The following is a 26113-nucleotide window of genomic DNA, read 5'->3' on the forward strand; positions in this document are numbered from 1 at the left end:
AACGGAATTAGCGGCTCCGACGACACGCGATAAAACACATCCACGTGACTCCCCCCTCAGCCGTGAGCCTCGCGCGCGCATGAGAGCATCCTCGCGAGGAGGAGAAGAAGAGAGAGGGAGCCGCCCGTCACCGCGTCTTCATCATCTTCATCAGCATCTTCCTCCTCCTCCGTGACCGACAGGGAGAGAGACAGGATAGCAGCGCGTGCGATGGAGAACAAGGACAAAAGTGCAGGTGAGAAAGAGAGCAGATGTGATATGTCTGTGTGTGTGTATTTGTGTGTGTGTGTGTGTGTGTGTGTGTGTGTGTAGGGGGTTATAGGGGCATGAGTGAGGTGCGCGTGTCAGGGCGATGCATGATGTGGGGCTCGCGCTCATGTGTGTGTGTGTGTGTGTGTGTGTGTGTGTGTGTGTGTGCGTGTGTGTGTACAGACTGCGGCACTCGCCGATGAGGGGTTCGCACTCACATTAAACACACACGGACACACATACAAAGTGTACACAATGCAGAAATGCTGACTGTTCATCATGGTGTGTGTGTGTTGTGTCTGGATCTGTGTGTTTATGAGCATTCGTTTTTATATACAGAAAAAGGCTTAAGTGGAGTGTATGTGTGTTTGGTAATTAGCATGCAGGATGTGTAGCACACACTCACTGTACTGCACCCCAATGTCCTGCGTGTGTGTAGGAGAGAGAGAGAGAGAGTGTGTTGTGTCTCAGGATAGCCTTGCACCTGAAGCTTGCATTGCGTGTGTGTGTGTGTCAGTAAAGCTACACACACTAGGCCTCCAAGACCCTGTAAACTGGTGTATGCCTTGTGCAGGTGTGAGTGTGCATGCAATGCAGATGCACACACACACACATACACACACACACACACACATACACACACACACACACAAAGGCTACACTGACACAGCGACTCATTCCGGAAGTGCTGTGTTTGATCTCCACACGTCTTGTTGTTTTATTTGTAAATGATGCGAACTTAAAAAAGCATCCATGAGCTTTTACAAACCCAGCCACGTTAGAGTTATCAGGAGAATCAGAAGTTACGATCACTGGGGCACTTGTGCACTTCAGTCTAGAAAATTTATGTTTTTCATTTGGAATTCAGAGGAGCGTTTGGTGCAGTGTGGCGTAGTGGTGATCTTCAAAAAACCCTGCAACTTTGAGAACCTGTAACAGAGACCTGGAGCTAATGAAGCAGTGTGTTTGATACCCTGTGTGTATACTGGGACACCGAAGGTCCACCTGAAGGCCAGCTGACAGCTTCAGGAGCCCAGGTTCTGATCCTGAGCTCAGGGAAATCCTGCTTTAAACCTGAAGCATGTGTGTGAGTGCAGAAGCAGTAGCAGAGCTCCACTGGTCACGTATTCTTCTGTATACTAGATGTACAATTCTACTAGAAGGCACATGAGATCTTGAGCATCGATATTCATCTGGATTCTGAATAAAACTATAATGGTTCACCATCAGTGATGTTAAACTCATCATGATTGTTGCCTCATTTTTTGGTTACCAAAATCATTTTGGTATCAGCTCTTGTGCTGTAAAGATGCACACGCTGGACACGCTGGACACGCTGGACAAACATCTAAAGGCTGTTAGGATCCAAAATGAGTCTCCTGTCAACAGTGACACAAAATGTCCTTGATAGTGAAGGATAGCGTAGACTGCGGATAGAGTACTGTACAGCCACAGAAGCGGTCATGAAGATTCAAAACATTCTGCATGTGTGTGTGAGAGTGTGTGTGTTTGTGTGTGTGTGTGTGTGTGTGTGTGTGTGTGTTTGTGTGTGTGTACGAGCCTGAAACTCAGGTGTCCTGGAGCTGGGGCTTGTAGATGTTTTGAATATTTAGACCTACACAGAGTCCATTTAGATGTGCTGTGTGTGTGTGTGTGTGTAAACAGAAATGCACCATAACCAAACGAAGTAAGATTAAAAATTGCTCACTTCCACAAATCCTCCGAAGACTGATGAAGACTGATGACGGGCTAAAAAAGGGTTTTGTCGTCTTGCTTATGAGGCTGTCAGAAGAAGAAAAATAACAACACAAGCCTAGACGCACTCTCTTGCCGTTTGTTACAGTGACAGCCGCAGCTGGTGTAAAGCCTTACTTTTGGTTCCCATGTGGCGCATATCATTGTTTCTTTACATAAACAGGTTGGCGGTGTATATCATTACCATTAGACCTGAGAAACGTCAACATCAAAACATCAAGGTGTAGAGAACTTAACATCTCCATCAGTCATCGTTTTTACGTCACATGACCACATTCGCACGGCGCTTCAGCCCACAGCAACGTGTCACAGCTGTCATATTGAAGTAAAATCTCATGAGGCTTATTAAAAGAGGAGTAGTGATATTCCAAAAAATAAATGCATCACAAAGTTCAAAAAAAAAATGAGGCCAAAAGTAACACTCAAATACGTGATGCTCCCACCACCATGCTTCACCACAGAGATGGTGTTATAACATAAAAAAGCAGGGATTTATTTAATTTTTTTTTACAACAGGGTGAAATTATTTTCTTCACTCATCTGATCACACATTGATCTGACCCTAATCTTAATCCATAACCACTTACACTTAATCCCTTAATTGCTACCTGATAAACCCTAACCTTTACATCGCTATGCTAACCACTAAATGATGTGTTTAACCTGCTTTAACTTCTGGGCAGTGTTTGTGTGTGTAACTTGAGTTGTGTGGACAGTGTGTTAACGCTGCTGTGGTTATTGATTCTGGCTTTGCATTTCAAACAGTCGAACATCTCGCCCAAAGAAACCCAAACATACGCAGAAGTGATGCCAAGCTCTGGTTGCCGTAGACGATGTGTACAGTCTCGCTATTGGACTGAGTTTGTTCCTTCTGGCTGAGTGCAAGACAGGAGCAATGTCCGTGGTTCACTCCTGGAGCTGATGCATGCGATGGATGTGATCTGGATCAGGGTGGAGTTTCTTTAGGATCTGTTGACACCGAGATGCTTTAGACCTTCAGGAGCTCCTCACAATCCTCTGAGCAGTTAGAGACAAAATAAGATGCATACAAGTGATTTAAACATGAGGTCATTGATTGTTGCTATGAATAATAATAATAATAATAATAATAATAATAATAATAATAATAAACAAACAAACAAACAAATAAATAAATAAATTAATTCAGTTAATATAAATGTAACAAATCATAGCAAAGACAGAAAAATTGGAAATGCAAACAAATATAAACATATTTGCAGGAAAAACACACACACACATATGTGTGTTTGTTATTTTTAATATATATATGTGTATGTGTGTGTGTATATATATATATATATATATATATATATATATATGTATATGTATATATATATATATATATATACATTCATTCATTCATCTTCTACCGCTTATCCGAACTACCTCGGGTCACGGGGAGCCTGTGCCTATCTCAGGCGTCATCGGGCATCAAGGCAGGATACACCCTGGACGGAGTGCCAACCCATCGCAGGGCACACACACACACACACACACACACTCTCATTCACTCACGCAATCACACACTAGGGACAATTTTCCAGAGATGCCAATCAACCTACCATGCATGTATTGGACCGGGGTAGGAAACCGGAGTACCCGGAGGAAACCCCCGAGGCATGGGGAGAACATGCAAACTCCACACACACAAGGCGGAGGCGGGAATATATATATAATTTTTGCTGTTTCTTTCAGGGTGATAGATGTTTTCCTGAATATGTTCCAGATGTTTAGAGCACTAAAACAGCTGCTTCACGTTTCTCCACCTTCACATTTCGCTTGTTTGATTAAACTCAGGATCCAGATGAGGTAAAAAACTACAGCTGCATCATGTGCTAATTCTATTGGCCCAGCTCCAGTCTGGCTCGATTACTCGGGTCATATACGTATATAGGGTGGAATTCATAGATATCTACACCTAGACGTCGCCTTGGCTACAGCAGTTCATTGGAATGTATGTGTCAATAGAGCCGCCATCTTGGTACAGGGGACCCCCACCTCTTTAATGCATCAGCATCAATGTAGGCAAAGGTCTCACGGAAATAAAATAAACATTATTTTTTTTTTGGTTCGTTCCAGCGGTCAGACATGTATTTATCATTGAGTCCAGAGAAAATTTAAGGTTTTGATATTAAGATAATCTACTTTATTACTTACATTCTTCCACTTAAGTAAACTTCAAATGAACAATCGCTACTTACCTTATAGCCTACTGCATGTAACACGATATTTTATTTAATGCCATGTCAGCAATCAAAGATATTTTTATGGCAAAAAATTAAATTACAAAAACACAAATATCATATAAATACAATAAAAACAAAACAAATATAAACAGCAAGTCATATTATACAATTATTTATTTTAATTAACATACGATAAAAAAATCCAAACCCTTTTCAGACATAATGTCATTAAATATGTCTTTAAGTGAAGTAACATGATAAAAGAGCGTTCTGCTTGTGTTAAGTCCAGGACAATCTAATAAATTATGTTTGACAGATAAGGGAATCTTATAGAACATACATAAAGTTGGGTCTTTTCACCTTTAAGCAAAAAAAGCATGGGGTCAATTTTTAAGGTCGTTATTAAGAGCTTTGGAATCTACAAACATTGTCGGTTTTCCTAACTGTCACAAACTAATGAGTAACTAGCATGGATTAGCTGTGTTCGTTAACCAAGGACTAAAACAAACCAAACAGAACCACAAATATAATGTCGTAACATTTAATATCGTAAAACACATTCTCACTTGTGTAATGTAATCCCTTGCTGTCTGGTTTTTAGATTGCGTTCATTTGAACATCCAAACGCAGCACAAAAGTCCGGCATCGTCCATGAATTTGAAGTACAAGACCCCTGTTCCAAGATGGCGGCGGTTTTGACGCATTTTTAGAACCCCAAGGCGACATCTAGGTGTGGATATCTATGGGCTGGAAGTGATGAAATAAACATTTGCAAAGTGATGGAATTCATTAGGCTCAGTGCAACCAGCAGAGCTGATGCCTCTGTCCATAATGTAGAAAGAAAAGTAGTAACACCAGAGATTCTTACAAACATGCTAAATGCATATTTAATCCTTATAAACACTTGTTTTTTTTATCAGTTTATGTGCCCTATGTGAGAGTGAGCGATTTAACAGAATTACAACTGGAACTACTTTCACAGCTGGTGTTATAGAACACCGGTCCGTGGACCAAATGGTAACGGGCCGCCCAAGGAACATTACATTTTTCCATTCTATTTAATGTGGTGTATTTCTCTCTGGTTTGTGCGACTTTCCACGGACGAGAGGTTAACCAGGAGCTGAGAGACGTCACCTAAAGCCGCACCAATACCGCGCATGCGCAAAATATCGTGGTATCGTGACGTCTGGAGCTGAGCGGCTGCAAGCGGCAGTGGCGTTGTAGCTTTGGTGGAGAGAAGGTGTGTATCGCTCTGCTCTCTGTTCACCGGTACTTTCTCATGTTTAACAGTGCTTGGTGTAAGTGAATATTGTGTCCAAATTTAACCCACAAATTAGCAAAAATGAGAACGAAACAGACGTCGTTAGAAAGTTAGAAACTCTGCTGGTGTTCTGGATTAAAGTCATGGCGGAATACCCTGAGATTATAGCCATTATAGCACTTAAATCCTTATTGCCATTTCCGACATACTATCTGTGTGAAGCGGGGTTTTCTGCAGTGACAGCAACCAAAACAAAACAATGGAATAAACTGGACATAAGCAACACACTTCAGGTGTCATTGTCTCCTATTACCACAGATGGAACCGTCTCGTTGCAAAGGAACAAGCTCAGGGTTCTCATTGATTTAGCGTTCTAGTGAGTTAAAATGTTAAATCACTTTATATTCATTTTTTGGTGTAACTATTTTATTTTGAAGGCATGTTTAAATACAATTAAATTAAAATTATTAAATCAAAACAATCTAAAATATAAACAATCAACGTCCCTCCCTCAGCGGGCCGCGTTAAAATGATCAAACGTTGACCGGTCTGCGGCGATAAAAAGGTTGGGGACCACTGTTATAGAAAATTAATCAACACATTCTGACCAATCAGAATGGAGAACTCGACAATGATGAGGTACACATTTATTTAACTAATGTGTTAAGCATTGTTTCCGATCACAGACAGATATTCTCTACACGAGGCCATAAAAAAAATCAGACAAGAACTCAGCTGTATTAGTATTAAACAGTATCCCATTAAACACAGCAGAAGAATTCAGAAGTGTTTAAATGATATCACAATAGTGTTCAAGTCAGCGCATTCAGGCATTATAGAGAACTTACAGTTCCATGTCATGTCTCATGCAGCTTTCACCTGAAAACATTGTAACTGAGATAAAAACATCTTCAAGGTAACGACACACACTACATCATTGTGAAAGTGAAAGTGAAGTGACGTGACATACAGCTAAGTACGGCGACCCAGACTCAGAATTCGTTCTCTGTGTTTAACCCATCCAAAGTGCACACACACAGCAGTGAACACACACACACACCGTGAACACACACCTGGAGCAGTGGGCAGCCATTTATGCTGCGGCGCCCGGGGAGCATTAAGGGGTTCGGTGCCTTGCTCAAGGGCACCTCAGTCGTGGCCGGCCCGAGACTCGAACCCACAACCTTAGGGTTAAGAGTCAAACTCTCTAAGCATTAGGCCACAACTTCCCCCCATTGTGTCATCAGTATTATTATGAAGCCAGACTTTTACATAATACACACAGACAACCCATAAAGAGCATACACGGATGTTGTGGTGTTCATTTTGGTGAAATATTTTTAAACTTTATTAACTTTTTAAATATGATTTTCCATCTGAATTAAAAATCCCAGTATACAGAATCTCAAAAGTCTCCAGAAAAACATATTTTTATTTTAGAAAATTGTGTTTATATTATAGATTTTACGCTGTAAGAATGCCTTTGGCAAATGAAGATCGTATTGAAATCATCCTCATGTTTGGATCAGGAAGCTGTCTCACAGCGGACATGCAGTTACAGTTGTAACACCAGACACGTTAACACGAGTCCATCATCAGTAGAAGAAATGACTCCATGTCTGTTTACAAAGAAATTTCCATCATGCAGAGGAGGTGCTGTTAATAAAATTATATTTTGCTTTTAAAACGTGTTATTTCCTTACTGTAGTGCAGTGAAGCAGATATCTGAACTGAAGGAACTCGATGCTGACATTCACATGGGTGTTTGAGTCTAAAACAGAATACGGTCCACATGGAAAATTGGTAAAGTGAATCCCGTGGGTTAAAGGTGAGGTGCACGTTGTTTGAAAAATGCTTCAGAAAAACTGAGTCGGGCCGACAAAAAAAAAAAAGTTCAGTGCGCATGTCTGACATTAGCCTCTGCCGTTACCTCTGCCTCGGGTTCTAGGTGTTGAACGTCGTCTTCGGCGTGAAACGGAGCTAAACCTTTCACGGTACAACACACAGTCCTACAAAAACACATCTGTATTACCATAGTATTACTCATTGAGCTAATTTATTGATAAATATATCAATAAATTATATGCCAGCCGCCCCAGCAGGTTCCACCATAATAGTTGCCCGGGTGGCGTATGTACAGTATGTGTGGGGCGGAGCTATCATAACAGGGGTGACACCCATTTGGGTTAGGGGCGTGTTTGTTTTGGTGATTTCTAATGTCAACATTGGCTTTCAGAGATCGTGCACCCCACCTTTAAGGGGCAACAGGTACAGATACATTCAGTCTCATTCAGATACAGAAAACAGTCGACATGCCCACTGTAGCAACCACCCAAGTTTTGACTCAGCTAGTTTTAACTGGAGGTGAAAGCAACCACTGATGGCATGACCAGGGCAGGGATTAACAGTGGAACTGAGGGACTGTAGTAGGCTTTGTTTCTGCACACTGTGAAATAACATACGACTGAGCAATTGAGGGTTAAGTCTTGTTCAGGGGACCAGCAATGACAGCTTGCTAGGCCAATGCCTTAACCACCTAGCTACTACATCTACCAAGGTCCTCTGTAGTCTCCATCAAATCCTAGCACAAACAGTTCAGGGTCTAAGACTATTAATCAGCTAAAACCTTGTTAGAGAGGAATTAGTACAGAGTTCGTACAGCAAGAAAAACTGTACAAGTCGAGTTTTTTCAGTGCTCGAGGTTTATTGATGAGGTGGGTCTTCAGGCTTCAGGGGAAGACAGTTATTGATTTAGATTTTCATGCAGCCAGGGTAAGGTAATTCCACCAACTGAGTGCGAGTACAGATAAGAGTCTTGATGCATGTCTCTGGAGGGATGGGGGGTCAATTTGTGCAAGAGGCTTGAAAGGAAAAGTGGTGCAAAGTAGGGTATGGTGAGTGCCTTCTAATGGCTTTGGAGCTAAGCATCAGGCAACTACAGGAAGCCAGGGCAGGGAAGACAGACATGGATTTTAAGGACAAGTTGTGTAGCTGCAATCTGTATCTACACAACCTGCCAGATGGCATCGAATTCAAGAGAAACCCCAGAGTGGCCCCTGTGGAGAGAAATGCTGGATCCTCTTCTTGAAGGAAACCTGCATAGATAAGTAAGGACTAAAACTTACTTGACCAGAACTACCCCAAGATTGCATGTGCTGCCTGGTGGCGTGTTCTCAAGATTACGAGATCTTGACCCGAGGATGTATCTACAGCAATAGACAACAGCTCAGTCTTGCTGGGATTTAGTCTCAGGGGATGAGATACCATCTAGGATGACTGGCGGGATGGTAATGTTATGAAGGTGTGTTATAATCAGCATGATATGGACATATGATGAGTATCTGTGGAGAAGCAGAAGGATAAGATGAGTGTCATCAGCATAACTGTGATATGAAAATAAAATAAAAGAGACAAAAGGAATGGACCAAGTACTGAGCTTTGTGGGACACCAGTGAAGAATCTGCATAGAGTGGAGGAGGATTTCTCCATGTCACCTGATATGACCATCCATGCAGGTAAGAAGCATACCACCATCATGCTGCACAACTAATTCCAAGGCTCATTGGGATGGAGGGCTGAAGAAGCTCAAAATTCAGTGTCCTGTTTTAAACTAAGAGGTCAAGAAGGACAAGGACCACAGATGGGAAAATGGTCATTTCCTGTCAGGTATTAACTCCTAGGTCCTGCTTCTCTATCACTTGAGGAGGGCCCGTCATGTTTGGACAGAGATAGTGTCACTGTCCCATCCTCACTGTGTGTGTGTGTGTGTGTGTGTGTGTGTGTGTGTCTTAAGCAGTCTCAGGAATTTCCTCGTGCAGCACTTTTTCCATGTAAACAGTGTTAATAATAGCCTCTCTAACGCAAGACACATCTCGGTTACACACACACACCCAGACACACTGTCTATATACAGTAGTGGAGACCAGTGTGCCTTGCAGGCAAGTCAAGGACACACACACACACATACACACATATACACACAAACACACAGAACAGTGGTGTGTGTTTGAGGATGACGCGGTTTCTTGGTGCGTTCCGACGCCTACTGTCTCGTGACAAAGCAGAGGAAGAAGATGAAGAAGAAGGCACAAAGAAGAAGACTGACACATCTGAATCTGGTCAGACACACAAACACAAGCAGACACACACAGACACACACAAACACACACATTTTTGATAACAAGTTATATACATTGTCTAAAAGAATGTATTTTATTATACAGCGTTTATAGCTACCCATCACACCAGCTAGCTATTTAGTTACTAGTCTAATGTGCTATTAATCAGCTAGCTATATTCAATACCTTTTTCATTCAGTATTTTAATATGAAGTGTTTGTAACTCTCATGCTAACAAGGTAACTAATGTAATGTGCCTGTTATAAGCGAGCTATATTTAATACCTTTTTCATTTGGTATTTGATTATATGTTTGTAGTGAACTATAATGATAGCTAGCTATTTAATTACTAGCACAATGTGCTGCTTATCGGCTAGCTATATCTATTAATATTTGAGAAGTCGATATTTTGTATTCTGAGGTGTAGCTAACTATCACATTACCTAGCTAGTTAGTTACTAGCAAAATGTCCTGCTAATCAGTTAGCTATATTTAATAGCTTATTTCATTCAGTATTTTAAGTGTTTGTAGCTAAATATCTCACTAGCTAGCTATTTAGTTACTAGCATAAAGTGTTGCTATAATTCTATTTAATACATTATATCATGGAGCTGTTAGCTAGCTATTTATGATTACATTTACATTTATTCATTTGTTGGACACTTTTAGCGAAACAGTCTGATTACAGTAGCATCTTGTAATGCTAAGTATTTTAGCAAACATAAATATACATTAACTAAAAATAATTTTCACTTCATTTTAATCTGAAACAAGTGCCGAACATATGAATTTAGTCAGGATCTGTGAAGTATCATGGGAGACATTTTGGACTAAAGAGACTGTGAGATGCTAACATGCTAGTTAGCATTAATTTGTAGTTGCTAAAGGACAAGTAGCCTATGGCTTTGTGTCAAAGGCTACATAGCCAAAGTTGTTTTTCTATTCGTTAATGAGACGCAAATCGCTTAAAATATTTGTATGTTTATACCTGTAAGTGGGCGTGGTCTAGAAGAAACTGATGTTATCATTAGTACAGTGAAGAAAAGCATCATGGGAAATAGAAGTCATTATTAATTAATAGAAAATAGATCTTTTCTCTTGCACATCACCGTAATTAATTACATTTATAGTTTCAAATTTTTATAGTATTTTTTTTTTTTTTATTTAATTGTATTTTTTATAATTTTTTTTTAGTTTTCCAGAGAGGTCTGAAAGGTTCACAGGACACGGTACCAGAACTTGCAGTGAGGTTGGGATGCAGTTAGCATGCAGCTGCGAGTCAAAATGGTGACCTTAATGCACGGCTAAACGGAAGGAAATATTCTTTTCAGTTTTAGATTGTTCACATTAATGACATAATAATGACTGGAATCGTTTATCGACGATTCCACGTGTCCTCTCGCGATATTAGCAAGGATGTTGTAAAAATCGCATTTTATTCCACCTTGTCTTGTCAAATCCCCTTAATGTTTGTCCTGATGATCAGCTGTAGTCTCAACCAGATGTCGTGTGAACCTCTTAATAAATGAAAAAATGACCTAGAGTTCTGTGGCCGTGGGGGGCGTGGTCAAGTGTAGGCGAGTAGGCGGGGTTACACCGGCAAGTATCGTGATGATTCTCATTGTGTCTTATTACAGTCAGTTAGATTAGGTGTGTTACTTTGTGAAACACACACACACACACACACACACACACACACACAAAGCATGAGCTTGACCTTGAGTGAGGAATAAACCACCAGCTAGTGAAGGCCCCTCTCAGGTTGTGCTTCCTTTGTTTTTTTTTCTTTCTTTCTTTCTTTCTGTCTGAAAAAGAGCCTCTGAAAATAAAAGTGAGCTCACTAATAGTTCCGCCTCTTGACTCATCCTCCACAGACATGTACCCCGGGTTCTCTGTATCTTTTAGAGCTGTTCAATTCATGTTCAGCTACATCCCTGCTACAGGACTGGATTTTCATTAATACTTCATTTCTTCATTTATTTCCAGCTTGATAAAGGTGGCTCAGTGTGAATGTAAATAATTTGACCTCAGAAGAGTATCTACACTTTATTTATTTATTTGCTTTAAGTTCTATTAAAAAGGCTTGTTATTTCGACCAAAGCAGGCCTGCTAAACAGCTCGATGTGTTCAGAGATCTGTCGGTGTAGTGGACGGTGTAGTGAAGTGAAGTGAAGATGTTTACTGGTTCTAGACGGTCCGTCTGAGACAGGATGAGATCGCGCTCGCTCGTCAATTATTCAAACGTTTCTTTCAACTTGTCTCACAAAAAAATTGCACCATGCACACTGATCTGTAAAATGACCTTAGTTCTAATATACGCACTGATTACCGTTTGGGAGGCAGCGTAAGGATCTAAAGTGTGAGGGTTAACAGATTTGTTGTGATTAGACGGTTCTGATCTATCTGATGTCGGGCATTTTTACAATGTAGGCAACAACATGGCCGCCGTGAGAGGTGCTGAAAGTCTAATGTCCTGCTCTGGATTTAATGTCCAGCTCAACTTGGCTTGCTGATTAAAGTGGAGTGTAGGAAAGGTGTGTGTGTGTGTGAGAGAGAGAGAGAGAGAGAGAGAGAGAGAGAGTGCTGCTGATTCTATCAGTAATTGAGACTCAACCCTGTATAAAAATACACTAATAAATATATCATTTTCATTCTCATCTTTCTCACACCATTCTTCCCATCTCTCTCTCTCTCTCTCTCTCTCTCTCTCTCTCTCTCTCTCTCTCTCTCTCTTTCTCTCTCTCACCCTTGGATACTGAGGCTGCAGAATGCGCCTCATATAAATAAATGTCTAGCTTTCTGCTGCCACCGTGTGGCCGTCTTTATCTTTACACAACTCCCAGGTTTCCAGATGGATCCTGATCCTCACCTACTTCCTTCCACCCTCAGATTAAATACCTGGTGTTAAATTGCTCCTCTGTGTGTACAGTCATGACTCATGGCCAAAGGTTTTGACAGTGATATAAATTTTGTGTTTTGCAAAGTTTGCTGCTTCAGTATTTGAAGATCATTTTTAGATTTAACAGCTTTTATTGGCAAGAACATTTAATACATGCAAACAGTGGATATTTACAGTGCTGACCTTTGATCTTCATAACATCTGTAATTCGCTCTAACATGCTGGATATTAGCGTCTGGGCCAAATCCTGACTAATTTATTCCTGTTCCATCCAAAGTTCTTGATGATCCAGTAAATGGTTCTTTCAAGTGCAATATTCTTTTGAGCAATTTCCTTGCATGTGAGGCCACTTTAATGCAAAGCAATGATAGCTACACATCTTCCTTTGGAGTTAAGCGTCACTAAGATGAACACAATGACTGAAGCACTTCTTCCCTCCTTTTATAGTAATCAGTCTGCTCTTAAACTCCAATCAGTATCACAAGTAATTCCACTTGACTTAGTACTTAAGGACACTTTCTTGCCCGTTGTGTTCTTGGGCTTGATTCCTTACCCACATTACTATAACAAGTAATGTGCATTGTGCAGGATAATTATAGAGTAAAGAGTCTGTACTGTCCACTAGATGGCAGCATTGCTCTATCTTATACGCACACTTTTCATCCATCTCTGTTTATCTCTATTACACTCGCTGTCTTCTCAAATATGTGTGTGTGTGTGTGTGTGTGTATGCATAGTTACTGGCAGAGGTCCAGACTAGTTCGTACCACAGACATTGATTTTACTGGTGTGTGTATTTGTGTGTGTGTGTGTGTGTGTGTGTGTGTGTGTGTGTGTGTGTGTGTGTGTGACCGAAGATTTCTAATCGATTTCCAATCTGCAGCATCAGGGGTTACACACACACACACACACACACCGCATCTACTCCAGCAGTGGAGCTATAATGCTGTATATGGAGAGATGAAAGGATGACAGATTCCTAGAATATCTAAGTTTTTCCTAAGCTTTCAGATTGATCTCCACTCTGACGATACAGTACGTATTTTGTTCTTATACATTATCGCTCCATCTGGACTAAAAGACACGAGTAATCCTTACTACGGTGAACTTTTCTGTCAGGAGTCTCCGGAGTTAGTGTTTTATAAAACCTGTCATCCAACTTTTGGTACACGCAAGTTGTAACGGTTACACACCAGCTACCTGGATCTTAGTCATTAACATACTTAAAACATATCCAGGTTTCCTAGTTGCCTGGCAACGGTGTTATCTCACAACGTATTTCGATGATGATGGTGTTGTGTTTGGCTGCCGTTTCCGTCTGCGCTCGCCTCCAGTGACAGCTCCACGATGCAAACGCAACCTCAAGTCAGGTGTTACGTGATACAGGTACCATGTAATGGATTTTTTTTTTTTTCTGGTAGCCTGAAAAATAGATTTTTCAGGAACATGATGGTTGTGTTGTGTGGAAGTGGGGTGGGGGGCGACCGGGGTGGTCATGGGCCATGATGTAACACCAGTACGGTCCAAACACACATCAGGCTTCATCCTGCTTGCTTCTGTTCTCAGTGGTACAATCAAAAGTCTGTGTATTTGTGTGTGTTGGGGGGGGGGGGGTAATCAGTGTGTTCTGATGAGTGTATGTGGGTCACACTGACTGGCCTCTTTAATAAAGACAGAACAGAAACGATCTTGCAGCACTTTGTGTTTCTCCCTCTCTCTCTCTCTCTCTCTCTCTCTCTCTCACACACACACACACATTTACAGAAACACACAGATAGAGGGCGCTTTTAACTCATCACTAATACACTTACACGTTTAAAAGAAAGGGGTTAAATCACAAGCAGGGACTGTTAAGTGAGTTAAGCGGCTGGTTATAGATCAGCAGCAGCAGTAGCAGCACAGAACGATGTGGGGATGTGTCCCAAATCATATATCCACTATATGGGTCACATAAACAGCCATTATTTCAGTCAGAGAGCGTCCCAAGTCTCACAGTGTCTCCTGTAAATGCCACTGTGTGTTAAGTGTATTCGACAGTAACTCAGATCGAGGCGTTTAAATGTCTACAGGATAAGAACCATTCATCACCAAGAGTAGTGTAGTGAAGGTGAGCTGGACATTTTTAGCTGGGGTATAGAGTATGTGTGTTCAGTGTGTAGAGTACATGTGTGTTCAGTGTATAGAGTACATGTGTGTTCAGTGTATAGAGTACATGTGTGTTCAGTGTGTAGAGTACATGTGAGTTCAGTGTGTAGAGTACATGTGAGTTCAGTGTGTAGATTACATGTGAGTTCATTCTATAGAGTACATGTGAGTTCAGTGTGTAGATTACATGTGAGTTCATTCTATAGAGTACATGTGTGTTCAGTGTGTAGAGTACATGTGTGTTCAGTGTATAGAGTACATGTGTGTTCAGTGTATAGAGTACATGTGTGTTCAGTGTGTAGAGTACATGTGTGTTCAGTGTATAGAGTACATGTGTGTTCAGTGTGTAGAGTACATGTGTGTTCAGTGTATAGAGTACATGTGAGTTCAGTGTGTAGAGTACATGTGTGTTCAGTGTGTAGAGTACATGTGTGTTCAGTGTATAGAGTACATGTGTCTTAAGTGTATAGAGTACATGTGAGTTCAGTGTGTAGAGTACATGTGTGTTCAGTGTATACAGTAAATGTGTGTTCAGTGTGTTGAGTACATGTGAGTTCAGTGTGTAGAGTACATGTGTGTTCAGTGTATAGAGTACATGTGTGTTCAGTGTATAGAGTACATGCGTGTTCAGTGTGTTGAGTACATGCGTGTTCAGTGTGTATGTTTATTGATAGGAATATGACAGTTAAGAGTATGTAAAGAAATTTGGCAGTTTGTAACCAGTTTTTTATTATAAATAAATAAATAAATAAATAAATAAATAAATGAGCCGAAAGTTTTTTTCGGCAACCGAAATAAAGTTAGGGTTCAGATTTACCTGATTTATTTAAAGGGTTTATTTAAAATGACGTCAATGAAGGATCGTAAGACCTCGTAAGAAGTGTGTGTGTGTGTGTGTGTGTGTGTGTGTGTTTCACATGATTATTACCTTCAGCTGAAGTCTGTTCAGTTTCTCCTCTGAGCTTTACACATCTCCTATTTTCTCTCTTTTTCGCACACACACACACACACACACACACACACACACACACACACACCCTCCCTGCCTGTCTCACTCTTCTTCTGTCTCTCACTCCTCCGGTTCTCCGGGTTTAGCTGACGGTGTGATCCTTTAACAACATGCATGCGGGAGGGAGAGAGCAGCACGCGCACTCCGTCACCAGGCTCGCGCTCTAAACCGTGCGCTGGGATTTATCAGCGGTCTCGCGCTCTTTCGGCTAGCAGGTCGCTGCAAGGCATTAATAAACACGTGAGCGCACGCGTTGGTACTCTGTAATGATCCGGAGCGCTCTATCGGAGCTCCATGCACTCTCCGCGCGTATGCACGCGTGACCGGAGCCGCTTCTGTGTCCGTGCGCGAGCGATACATGGCCGCGGCTATCGCGAGCTCGCTCATCCGGCAGAAACGGCAGGCGCGCGAATCCGGCAACGATCGCGGGGCCGCTTCGGCGCGCCGTTCGAGCCCCGGTAAAGAGGCGCGCGCGCTGTGCGGCAGGCGCCTGTACGGTCTCTTCAGCAAAGTGCGCTTCTGCAGCGGCGGGAAGAAGCGGCCCGCGCCTCGGAAACCAGGTCAGTCCACGCTCGGGGATGGTGGGGGCACACACTCCATATAAACACACTCTTTTCCTCTGTGTGTGTGTGTGTGTGTGTGTGTGTGTGTGTGTGTATGTGTGTGTTCACACTTACATTCAAGAAACAACTTTACACTGAATCTTCCAGTGCACCACTTTATCCTGCACTGGGAGTGAGGTGGGAACACACCCAGTCTGTCACAGTCCCTCCCTCCCTCCACACACACACACAAACACACACACACATAAGTATCTTGGGGAAGTGGAGCACAGCGTACAGTCCCGACTACTGACGTGACGAAACTCACGTGAACAGGTGAAAAACTGGTACTGCACTGGAACTGAGCCACGTGTGAATGTGAACACAACTCGGGTACACACTTGTTCAGGAAATACAGCAACCTGCTTGTGTGTTTTTGCCGATGATGTCATCATTAGTTTCTACAACACGGGAATGTTGTGGCACAGAAGACATGAGTTTCCTTACTGAAAGTGACATTTCTGAAAGTGACGTGACATACGGCTAAGTACGGTGACCCATACTCAGAATTTGTTCTCTGTGTTTAACCCATCCAAAGTGCACACACACACACAGCAGTGAACACACACACACACCGTGAACACACACCCGGAGCAGTGGGCAGCCATTTATGCTGCGGCGCCCGGGGAGCAGTTGGGGGGGTTCGGTGCCTTGCTCAAAGGCACCTCAGTCGTGGTATTGCCGGCCTGAGACTCGAACCCACAACCTTAGGGTTAGGAGTCAGATTCTCTAACCATTATAGCTGTCATATAACTCTCTCACTGTACATTATAGCTCATAATAATAATAATAATAATAATAATAAGTACGGTGAGTCACACATGGTTCATACATGATTTTTTTTTTAATGAAATTGATGACCTTCATTTTTTACTTGATGAATTTAACAGTTGTATTTTACTGAACTTTAAAATCCAGAACATATTGTACCTTTGCAGCACTGCACCTCTGTCCTCTGCCTTAGTTTGCAGCTCGCATGGTAGAAAATGCCACCCACAGCCCGTAACACATCGCATGTTTGATTCACTTCCTGGAGTTGGAGCTGAATCAGAGATGTGAAGTGTATTTTCAGTGCAATCGAGCTGCACCGGGATTTAGTAGGAAGCTCTTTCTTTCTTCCTTTCTTTTTTTTTATACAGGTGGTTACTGTTCACACTCGACTTTGATTGCGGTGATATTAGCACTCGTGAGCGCTCGTGACTGTAAGTAGCTTGACAGTGAAATGATGAACGTTAAGCAGTGAATCACATCACAAGGTCTCGTCTTCTCTTGTAAAGGCAATTTGGAGACAAGACGATGGACATTAAATAAACCACCTGAAACTCATTACATGTTATTTTGTGTGTGTGTGTGTGTGTGTAAAAAGGTGATGATGAAGTGAAGATGGAGATGAAATATAAGGGGCGTGTCTGTGTAATCACCTGACATGAGTGTCAGTGCTGGGGTCAGTCTACAGTCTGTGGTAGAAAGAAATCAGCCACAACCCACTGTGTGACATCAGTGAAGAACTGGATTGTGTGTGTGTGTGTGTGTGTGTGTGTTACAGAGCCACAGCTGAAGGGGATTGTGACAAGGCTGTTCAGCGAACAGGGGTTTTACCTGCAGATGAAACCAGATGGAACCATTAATGGGACCAAAGATGAGAACAGCGACCACAGTGAGTCCACACACACAAACACACACACACACACACACACACACACACACACACACACAAGTATCTTCTGTACTGTCATCATCTTCGTTATCTCATTCCATTTATTTCTGTGACATTGAGACACGGAGCTTAATGTGAGTGTGAGCGTGTGTGTGGCTGCTTGAATTCCCTTTGTGTCCTCCAAGCGAAGAAATCTGAGCTGAGATCCAAAAAGGAAACTGGAGATCTGGAACACCGAAAGTTCGTAAAGTCATCAGAACTTCCAACAAGTCAAGGTCAGCCCTGACCTCTGACCCCTGCCCTCTGACCATCGAGCAGGAGGAATGCTGAAATGCATGCACAATGAGAGAAACACCTCCACACTCCACAGCAGGCAGAGAAGCACCTCAGAGTTGTGTGTCGGGGGATTCGGATGCACCCACGCGCGCTAGCGTTATCGGTGCATTTCACATTAGCATCGCCTGCAGGTTTAGTCCTGCTGCTTTTGTGCTACAGCAATACAGCATTTAGCAATTTTGCTGCAATCAGAGCACCAGTGTATAGTGCAGCCAAGAATCCCGTACTCTTCCTACCAGACAGACAGACAGACAGAGAGAGAGAGAGAGAGAGAGAGAGAGAGAGGGTCATGTTGTAGCCTCTGGGCATTCTCATATAACACTGAATTGTTTATTTCTGACAGCAGTTGGCTAAACTTGCTTTGTTTAAAGTGAGAAAAATCGATGGTTAGGACACATAAACCACAATGAGCTGCTGCCAGAAAATAACAGGAAATATTCATAACATTTTATAACAAGAAATGTTAGAGTTAGTATGGCATCATCAATACAGAGCCTGAGAATAGTTAACAGGGAAACTACAGGCTTACAAATCTACAGTTACAGAACTACAGTGTGTTACTGTGTGTTACTGTGTGACAGTGTGTTACAGATCTACAGTGTGTTACAGTGTGACAGAGTTACTGAACTACAGTGTGTTATAGTGTTATAGTGTGTTACTTTGTTACAGAACTACTGTGTGTTACAGTGTGTTATGGTGTTACAGTGTGTTACGGTGTTACAGTGTGACAGAGTTACTGAACTACAGTGTGTTATAGTGTTATAGTGTGTTACTTTGTTACAGAACTACTGTGTGTTACAGTGTGTTATGGTGTTACAGTGTGTTACGGTGTTACAGTGTGACAGAGTTACTGAACTACAGTGTGTTATAGTGTTATAGTGTGTTACTTTGTTACAGAACTACTGTGTGTTACAGTGTGTTATGGTGTTACAGTGTGTTACGGTGTTACAGTGTGTTACGGTGTTACAGAACTACAGTGTGTTATAGTGTTATAGTGTGTTACTTTGTTACAGAACTACTGTGTGTTACAGTGTGTTATGGTGTTACAGTGTGTTACGGTGTTACAGTGTGTTACGGTGTTACAGAACTACAGTGTGTTATAGTGTGTTACTTTGTTACAGAACTACTGTGTGTTACAGTGTGTTATGGTGTGTTACGGTGTTACAGTGTGTTACGGTGTTACAGAACTACAGTGTGTCACAGTGTTTTACGGTGTTATAGTGTGTTACTTTGTTACAGAACTACAGTGTCTTATAGTGTTATAGTCTGTTACTTTGTTACAGAACTACTGTGTGTTACAGTGTGTTATGGTGTTACAGTGTTTTACGGTGTTATAGTGTGTCACTGTGTTACAGAACTACAGTGTGTCACAGTGTTTTACGGTGTTATAGTGTGTTACTTTGTTACAGAACTACAGTATGTTAAAGAACTACAGTGTGTTACACAACTAAAGTGTGTTACAGTGTTTTACAGTGTTATTGTGTGTTACTTTGCTACAGAACCACAGTGTGTTACAGAACCACAGTGTGTTACAGAACTACAGTGTGTTACTGTGTGACAGTGTGTTACAGTGTGTTACTGTGTGACAGTGTGTTACAGTGTGTTACAGATCTACAGTGTGTTACTGTGTGACAGTGTTACAGAACTACAGTGTGTTACTGTGTGACAATGTGTTACAGTGTGTGACAGTGTGTGACAGTGTGTTACAGATCTACAGTGTGTTACTGTGTGACAGTGTTTCTAGAACTACAGTGTGTTACTGTGTGACAGTGTTACAGTGTGTTACAGATCTACAGTGTGTTACTGTGTGACAGTGTTACAGAACTACACTGTGTGACAGTGTTACAGTGTGTTACTGTGTGACAGTGTGTTACAGTGTGTGACAGTGTGTTACTGTGTGATAGTGTGTTACAGTGTGTTACTGTGTGACAGTGTTACAGTATGTTACTGTGTGACAGTGTGTTACAGTGTGTTACTGTGTGACAGTGTGTTACTATGTGATAGTGTGTTACAGTGTGTTACTGTGTGACAGTGTTACAGTGTGTTACTGTGTGACAGTGTGTTACTGTGTGACAGTGTGTTACAGTGTGTTACTGTGTGACAGTGTTACAGTGTGTTACTGTGTGACAGTGTGTTACAGTGTGTTACTGTGTGACAGTGTGTTACTGTGTGATAGTGTGTTACTGTGTGACAGTGTTACAGTGTGTTACTGTGTGACAGTGTGTTACTGTGTGACAGTGTTACAGAACTACAGTGTGTTATAGTGTTATAGTGTGTTACTTTGTTACAGAACTACAGTGTGTTACAGTGTGTTATGGTGTTACAGTGTTATAGTGTGTTACTTTGTTACAGAACTACAGTGTGTTAAAGAACTACAGTCTGTTACATTGTTTAGTGTTATTGTGTGTTACTTTGTTACAAAACTACAGTGTGTTACAGAACTACAGTGTGTTACAGTGTGTTACATTGTGTTACTGTATGTTACGTTGTTACAGAACTACAGTGTGTTACAGTATTACAGTGTGTTACAGTGTTTTACAGTGTTATTGTGTGTTACTTTGTTACAAAACTACAGTGTGTTACAGTGTGTTACAGTGTTAGAGAACTACAGTGTGTTACAGAACTACATTGTGTTACAGTGTGTTACGGTGTTACAGAACTACAGTGTGTTACAGTGTTACAGTGTTACAGAACTACAGTGTGTTACAAAACTACAGTGTGTTACAGTGTGTTACGGTGTTACAAAACTACAGTGTGTTACAAAACTACAGTGTGTTACGGTGTTACAGAACTACAGTGTGTTACAGTGTGTTACAGAACTACAGTGTGTTACAGTGTGTTACGGTGTTACAGAACTACAGTGTGTTACAGTGTGTTACGGTGTTACAGAACTACAGTGTGTTACAGTGTGTCACGGTGTTACAAAACTACAGTGTGTTACGGTGTTACAGAACTACAGTGTGTTACAGTGTGTTACAGAACTACAGTGTGTTACAGTGTGTTACGGTGTTACAGAACTACAGTGTGTTACAGTGTGTTACAGAACTACAGTGTGTCACGGTGTTACAGAACTACAGTGTGTTACAAAACTACAGTGTGTTACAGGTTGACAGAGCTAAATCGATACAGAGTATTCTCTCCACTCATATGTCTTGTACTCTTCATCCTCCCTCTACACTCCTCCGCTCCTCCCTCACTCTCTTTCTCTCTTTATCTTGTTTCACATGTATTGATTTCTTTCTTTCACTAGAACCTCCTTTTCATTGGAAATTGTTTTAGTAGTGCTTTGGATTTGGATATTATGTGTTCTCCCCCCCTTCTCTCTCTCTCCCCCCTCTCTCTTTCTCTCTCCCTCCCTCTCTCTCTTTCTCTCTCTCTCTCTCTCTCCCTCTCTCTCTCTCTGCAGCTCTTTTTAATTTGATTCCAGTGGGTCTGCGTGTTGTGGCCATTCAGGGTGTGAAGGCAGGACTTTATGTGGCCATGAACGCTGAGGGATTCCTCTACACATCAGTAAGCATGCCATCAGTTTGTGCACTGTCAGTCTGTGTGTGTGTGTGTGTGTGTGTGATCAGATGGTGTTATTCTGAGGTGTTAGTGTGTTAATTATCTCTGAATGTCTGAGTGATAATAAAGTTATACAGAGGTGTACGTGTGTGAACATGTGTGTGTGGTTTATATAAAGAGTTACAGACTTTTAATCAGAGTCTTTACTAAGATTGAGAGCTTTTATATTTTTGTGTCAGCAGTGAAAAAGAGTGATGGTGACTCAACATGGTGTGTGTGTGTGTGTGCGTGTGTGTGTGTGATTCATACCTGCAATAATGTGCTCAGATTTTTTGACTTGCTCTGCCCCCTCCCTCTCTCCCTCTCTCTCTCTCTCTCTCTCTCTCTCTCTCTTACCCCACACACACACTCTCAGAATGTTTTTACAGCAGAGTGTAAGTTTAAGGAGAGTGTGTTTGAGAATTACTATGTGATCTACTCGTCCACTCTGTATCGTCAACATGAGAGCGGACGTGCCTGGTTTCTCGGCCTCAGCAAGGACGGCATCATCATGAAGGGGAACCGTGTCAAAAAAACCAAACCCTGCTCACACTTTGTCCCTAGACCCATTGAGGGTGAGGACACACACACACACACACACACACACACACACACACACACACACACACACAGGGATAAGTCAGCAGTGTTCAGTCCACATGTATTTTTATTTTTGTCTAATCAGAGTGAAACAACTACTTCTACTTTTACCCCTGATTTATCTGATTTCTTTACTTTATCTCGTCCTTAACACTACCTCGGTCTCTTTACCCGCAGTGTGTATGTACAAGGAACCGTCACTGCACGAGTTAGAAGAGAAGCTGCGCAGCCGGAAAGACTCAGGGACGCCGAGCATGAATGCAGAGAATCTGCCGAACCCGGACTCGACCGAGCAGGATGGCTCATAGCTGCTCACTCACACCCTCACAAACTCACACAAACACACTCGCAAACTCACAGACACACACACACACACATAGCACCTCACAGAATTCACACCTCAACAGGAGAAAAAAAAAATCACCCAAGAAACAGCAGATTGAAATCTGCAATCCTGTGAATGTCTCAGAAAGGAAACAAAGAAAAAAAAAAGGAAAGAAATCCTGTATTTGAAATCAGGACATTTTATGCAAAGCCTGCCGAGCGTGCGTGTGTGTGTGTGTGTGTGTGTGTGTGTTATACCTTGGACACGAAAGGAAAATGCTGTCTATATGTATGTGTTTGTTTGGAAGTTTAAGCTTTAAAGCCATGTACCAATCCTCACATGTCAATTTACGAATGCAAAAGCACCTTCATGCGCTTCTTTCTGTTTGCGTGTGTGTGTGTGTGTGTGTGTAGGTGTGTGTATGAATGTGTGTGTGCTGCTCTAATCATCGCTATCAATCGTCGGTTTCAGATTCTGCTCTCCGATTGGCTCAAGTGGTGAACGCTCTTGCTCTGTACTCGGGCGATGGGTGTCATTGTGATCTCAGTGGACTCCAAATTGTTGTCATGTCAGAAGTTCAGAAACATTTTGATTTAACGTGCTTGAAATGAATCGGTCCGAAATGTTTGTTTGCACATAACAGCTTTTTATTCGGTAGCATTTTACAAGATGGCTGTATATAATTTACATTACGTGCCAGGCTTTGTTCGAGCTTAGCAGCGCACTAGCTACATACGCTCGCCGTCGGCACTAACGATCCCTGCTGCTTCGTTCCAAGCTTCATTGTCTTTCATAATGTCTCTACACACTACAGACTATACGACAGGATTAACGTTAAGTTACTTGGAAACTACAAGCAGGAAGTAAGTAGGGAGCTGAAGAAACCTTAAACAACATGTGATTTACGATTGCTCTGAGGAGTCATTTGATTGGTTGTATAACTTTACAGCGTTGTAAATAATTTGCATAGAATTTGCATAGAAATCACTGTCGCTCCGACATACACAGAAAACGAACGGTCGTCTGAAATGTTCTCGCTACTTGGTGTGAAAGTAAGGTAAGAAACCTCAAAAGAGGTAAAAAGGTACCAGTTTTAGGTAGTTCGATGGAAATGCAGGTGTGTAACTGTTTTTTTGGAGTACTTTTGAAGGGCGGTGGAGGGGCAGGCTGGCTTTAGTGATTACCAATTTTGCCCCACATCTCCAGGGTCATTTCTGTGTGTGTGTGTGTGTGTGTGTCCTCCAGGAAAACCTCTGGGTTCTCCAGTTTCCGCCCCAAAGTCCTAAGACATGCCTGTTAGGCTGATCTCTAAACTGTCTGTAATGCCTGAATGTTGTCGTGCCCTGTGACAGGTTGGCACCCCGTCCTGGGTGCCTCGTGCCCCGAGTCCCCTGGGTTAGACTCCAGGTTCCCTGTAACCTTGTGTAGGATAAGTGCTACAGAAAATGGAGGTATGGATGGATGACTTGTGAGGAACTGGTGAATCCTTACAGGAGTCAGATGTTTATGAGACGTTTTAACTACGATGCATGTTAGCGACGCTAGTCTTAAGCCGCGCTGCAGCACGTGACGGCTTGCTGACGGCTTTTCTGTTGTGCGGATGTTGTGGGCTACATGTTTTTAAGAGCTCTGATGTGTTTAATTTATTACACTTTTGTTTTTCTTAATGCATTTTGAAAACGCTTTGCACTTCTGAGCCTTATTATCACTCAAGGATATATTCGAGTTAGGCTTTAAATCTTTAGGCTGCTTTTGTTTAAATCCTGAGAGAAAAGGTCTAATCCGCGTCGTGTCCGAATTCTTTTTATCTGACTGTTCACTTTCGCCGTCACGTCTGTATTTGTATCTGATCTATCTCTTTCTGAAATATGGGTTCTTTTTATTTTGTTTTATCCCACTATATCTCATCTCAACCTGTCTAATCTCTCCCGTCTGATCCCTCTGTCTTGTTATCAGACGTATCACTGTCAATGCTTTTTACCTTTGTTCACATTCTGTTATCTCTGGATCTAACCACACTGTCTGATCTCTTTGTGGTGTCTCATTTCTTTGTGTCTATCCTTTCGCTTTATGATCTCGCCTTTTTGTTTTGTTGTTTGATTTTTGTTTCGAATCTCTCACTATTTTTACTCAGTTCTAGCTTATCCCACTGTCCAATCTGTCCAATCTTTTTTTTTTCTACTTTTGTCTACTTTAAAATTTCCAATATATAATTGTCTGATTTCTCAACAGTATCTTACTCTGCATGCATCTTTTAGTGTTTGTACGACTTTTGGTATGATTTCCATGTGTGATCATTTTAAATCTGATCTAATCCGATTGATATTGTCTCACTATGTCTTTGCTACATCAGATTTTTCTGTCCCATACCATTTTGTCCCGTGTATCCTTCCAAACTTCCATCTCTGTTACATTAAGTCTAATTTATTCAATCTCTGATATTTTACACACTAGGATGGATGTTGGAATATCAGTGCTTCTAATCTCTATACATCTAATCCTTCTATCTGTCTGATCTTTGGGATCTCTGCCATTTCTTCTCTCTCCCTCTCTGATCTGCATGTTTGATCTTATATTTGCCATGAATTTTTGTCTCGCGTCTATAATTTCGCTCACCGTCTTTGTATCTAACCTTGTCTTGATCGGATGTCGGAGGTCTGATATCATCATCAGATCAGTGTCTTCCATGATCTCTCTTTATTTTATATATTTTCTGTCTGTCTAATCTTTCAAATAGAGAGAACAGATATGTCAGGGATCAGACGCATAGACTCCGTAGTGTCTATCTAATCTCTCACTGCCCGATCTCTTGTTTTTTAGTGTCTGATCTCACTGTCTGAACTCTAATGATTGTAAACACTCTGTTTGGAGTGTGTCTTCCTGCCAAAAGCACAGACTGCCCTTTAGACACACCCACCAACTCACCGTCCAACACACACACACACACACACACACACACATATGCAGTATATATACACACACAACACCTGAATCTGATTTGCCACTGAGGTCACGGCCCATCATCTTTTGGTCCGATGAAAGAGTCAGTTGCAGTCTTTAGCCATAGGGGGCGAATTTCGTGAAAAGTCTTCCATTAGGAGAGCAGCACCAGCATCACTTGCACAGGTCAGAGGTCATCGGGTTGGTGGGGTGTAAATAAAGATGTCCGTCTGGGTTTGAGGAAACGTCGCGATTATTAACGACTGCCTGACTCTGATGACTGTCTGTTCACAAAAACCAGAATGTTGATTTCATTAGTTGGTGTTTGCACTTTAATTAATTAACACATTCAAGATGTGTAATGTACAAATGTGTGTGTGTGTGTGCGTGTGTGTGTGTGTGTGTGTGTGTGTGCATGACGCTGACCATAAGGATGACCAGATCATTTACATTAAAATACTGAAACC

General features: G+C 41.8%; 1 protein-coding gene across 3 annotated transcripts; it reads left to right on the forward strand.

Moving 5' to 3' along the window:
- Nucleotides 1-26113, forward strand: fgf12b (fibroblast growth factor 12b). 3 transcript variants are annotated; one of them, XM_060888580.1, is made up of 5 exons: nucleotides 1-235; nucleotides 17792-17902; nucleotides 21645-21748; nucleotides 22158-22356; nucleotides 22559-26113. In XM_060888580.1, the coding sequence occupies exons 1-5, from the start codon at nucleotides 211-213 to the stop codon at nucleotides 22687-22689; spliced, it is 570 nt and encodes a 189-aa protein (XP_060744563.1). In that variant the 5' UTR covers nucleotides 1-210; the 3' UTR covers nucleotides 22690-26113. The 3 variants fall into 3 exon arrangements, with proteins under 3 accessions (XP_060744563.1, XP_060744562.1, XP_060744561.1); XM_060888579.1 differs by lacking the exon at nucleotides 1-235 and adding an exon at nucleotides 9357-9590; XM_060888578.1 differs by lacking the exon at nucleotides 1-235 and adding an exon at nucleotides 15635-16203.

The sequence above is a fragment of the Tachysurus vachellii genome, chromosome 15 (assembly GCF_030014155.1).
Source record: "Tachysurus vachellii isolate PV-2020 chromosome 15, HZAU_Pvac_v1, whole genome shotgun sequence".
NCBI lineage: Eukaryota > Metazoa > Chordata > Actinopteri > Siluriformes > Bagridae > Tachysurus > Tachysurus vachellii.

Excerpts from the sequence above, each read along its gene's own strand:
- fgf12b (XM_060888578.1), top strand. The coding sequence starts at position 16,002 with ATGGCCGCGGCTATCGCGAGCTCGCTCATCCGGCAGAAACGGCAGGCG. Across the intron at positions 17,903-21,644 it reads AGATGAGAACAGCGACCACA|CTCTTTTTAATTTGATTCCA; the intron begins GTGAGTCCACAC and ends CTCTCTCTGCAG. Across the intron at positions 22,357-22,558 it reads TGTCCCTAGACCCATTGAGG|TGTGTATGTACAAGGAACCG; the intron begins GTGAGGACACAC and ends CTTTACCCGCAG.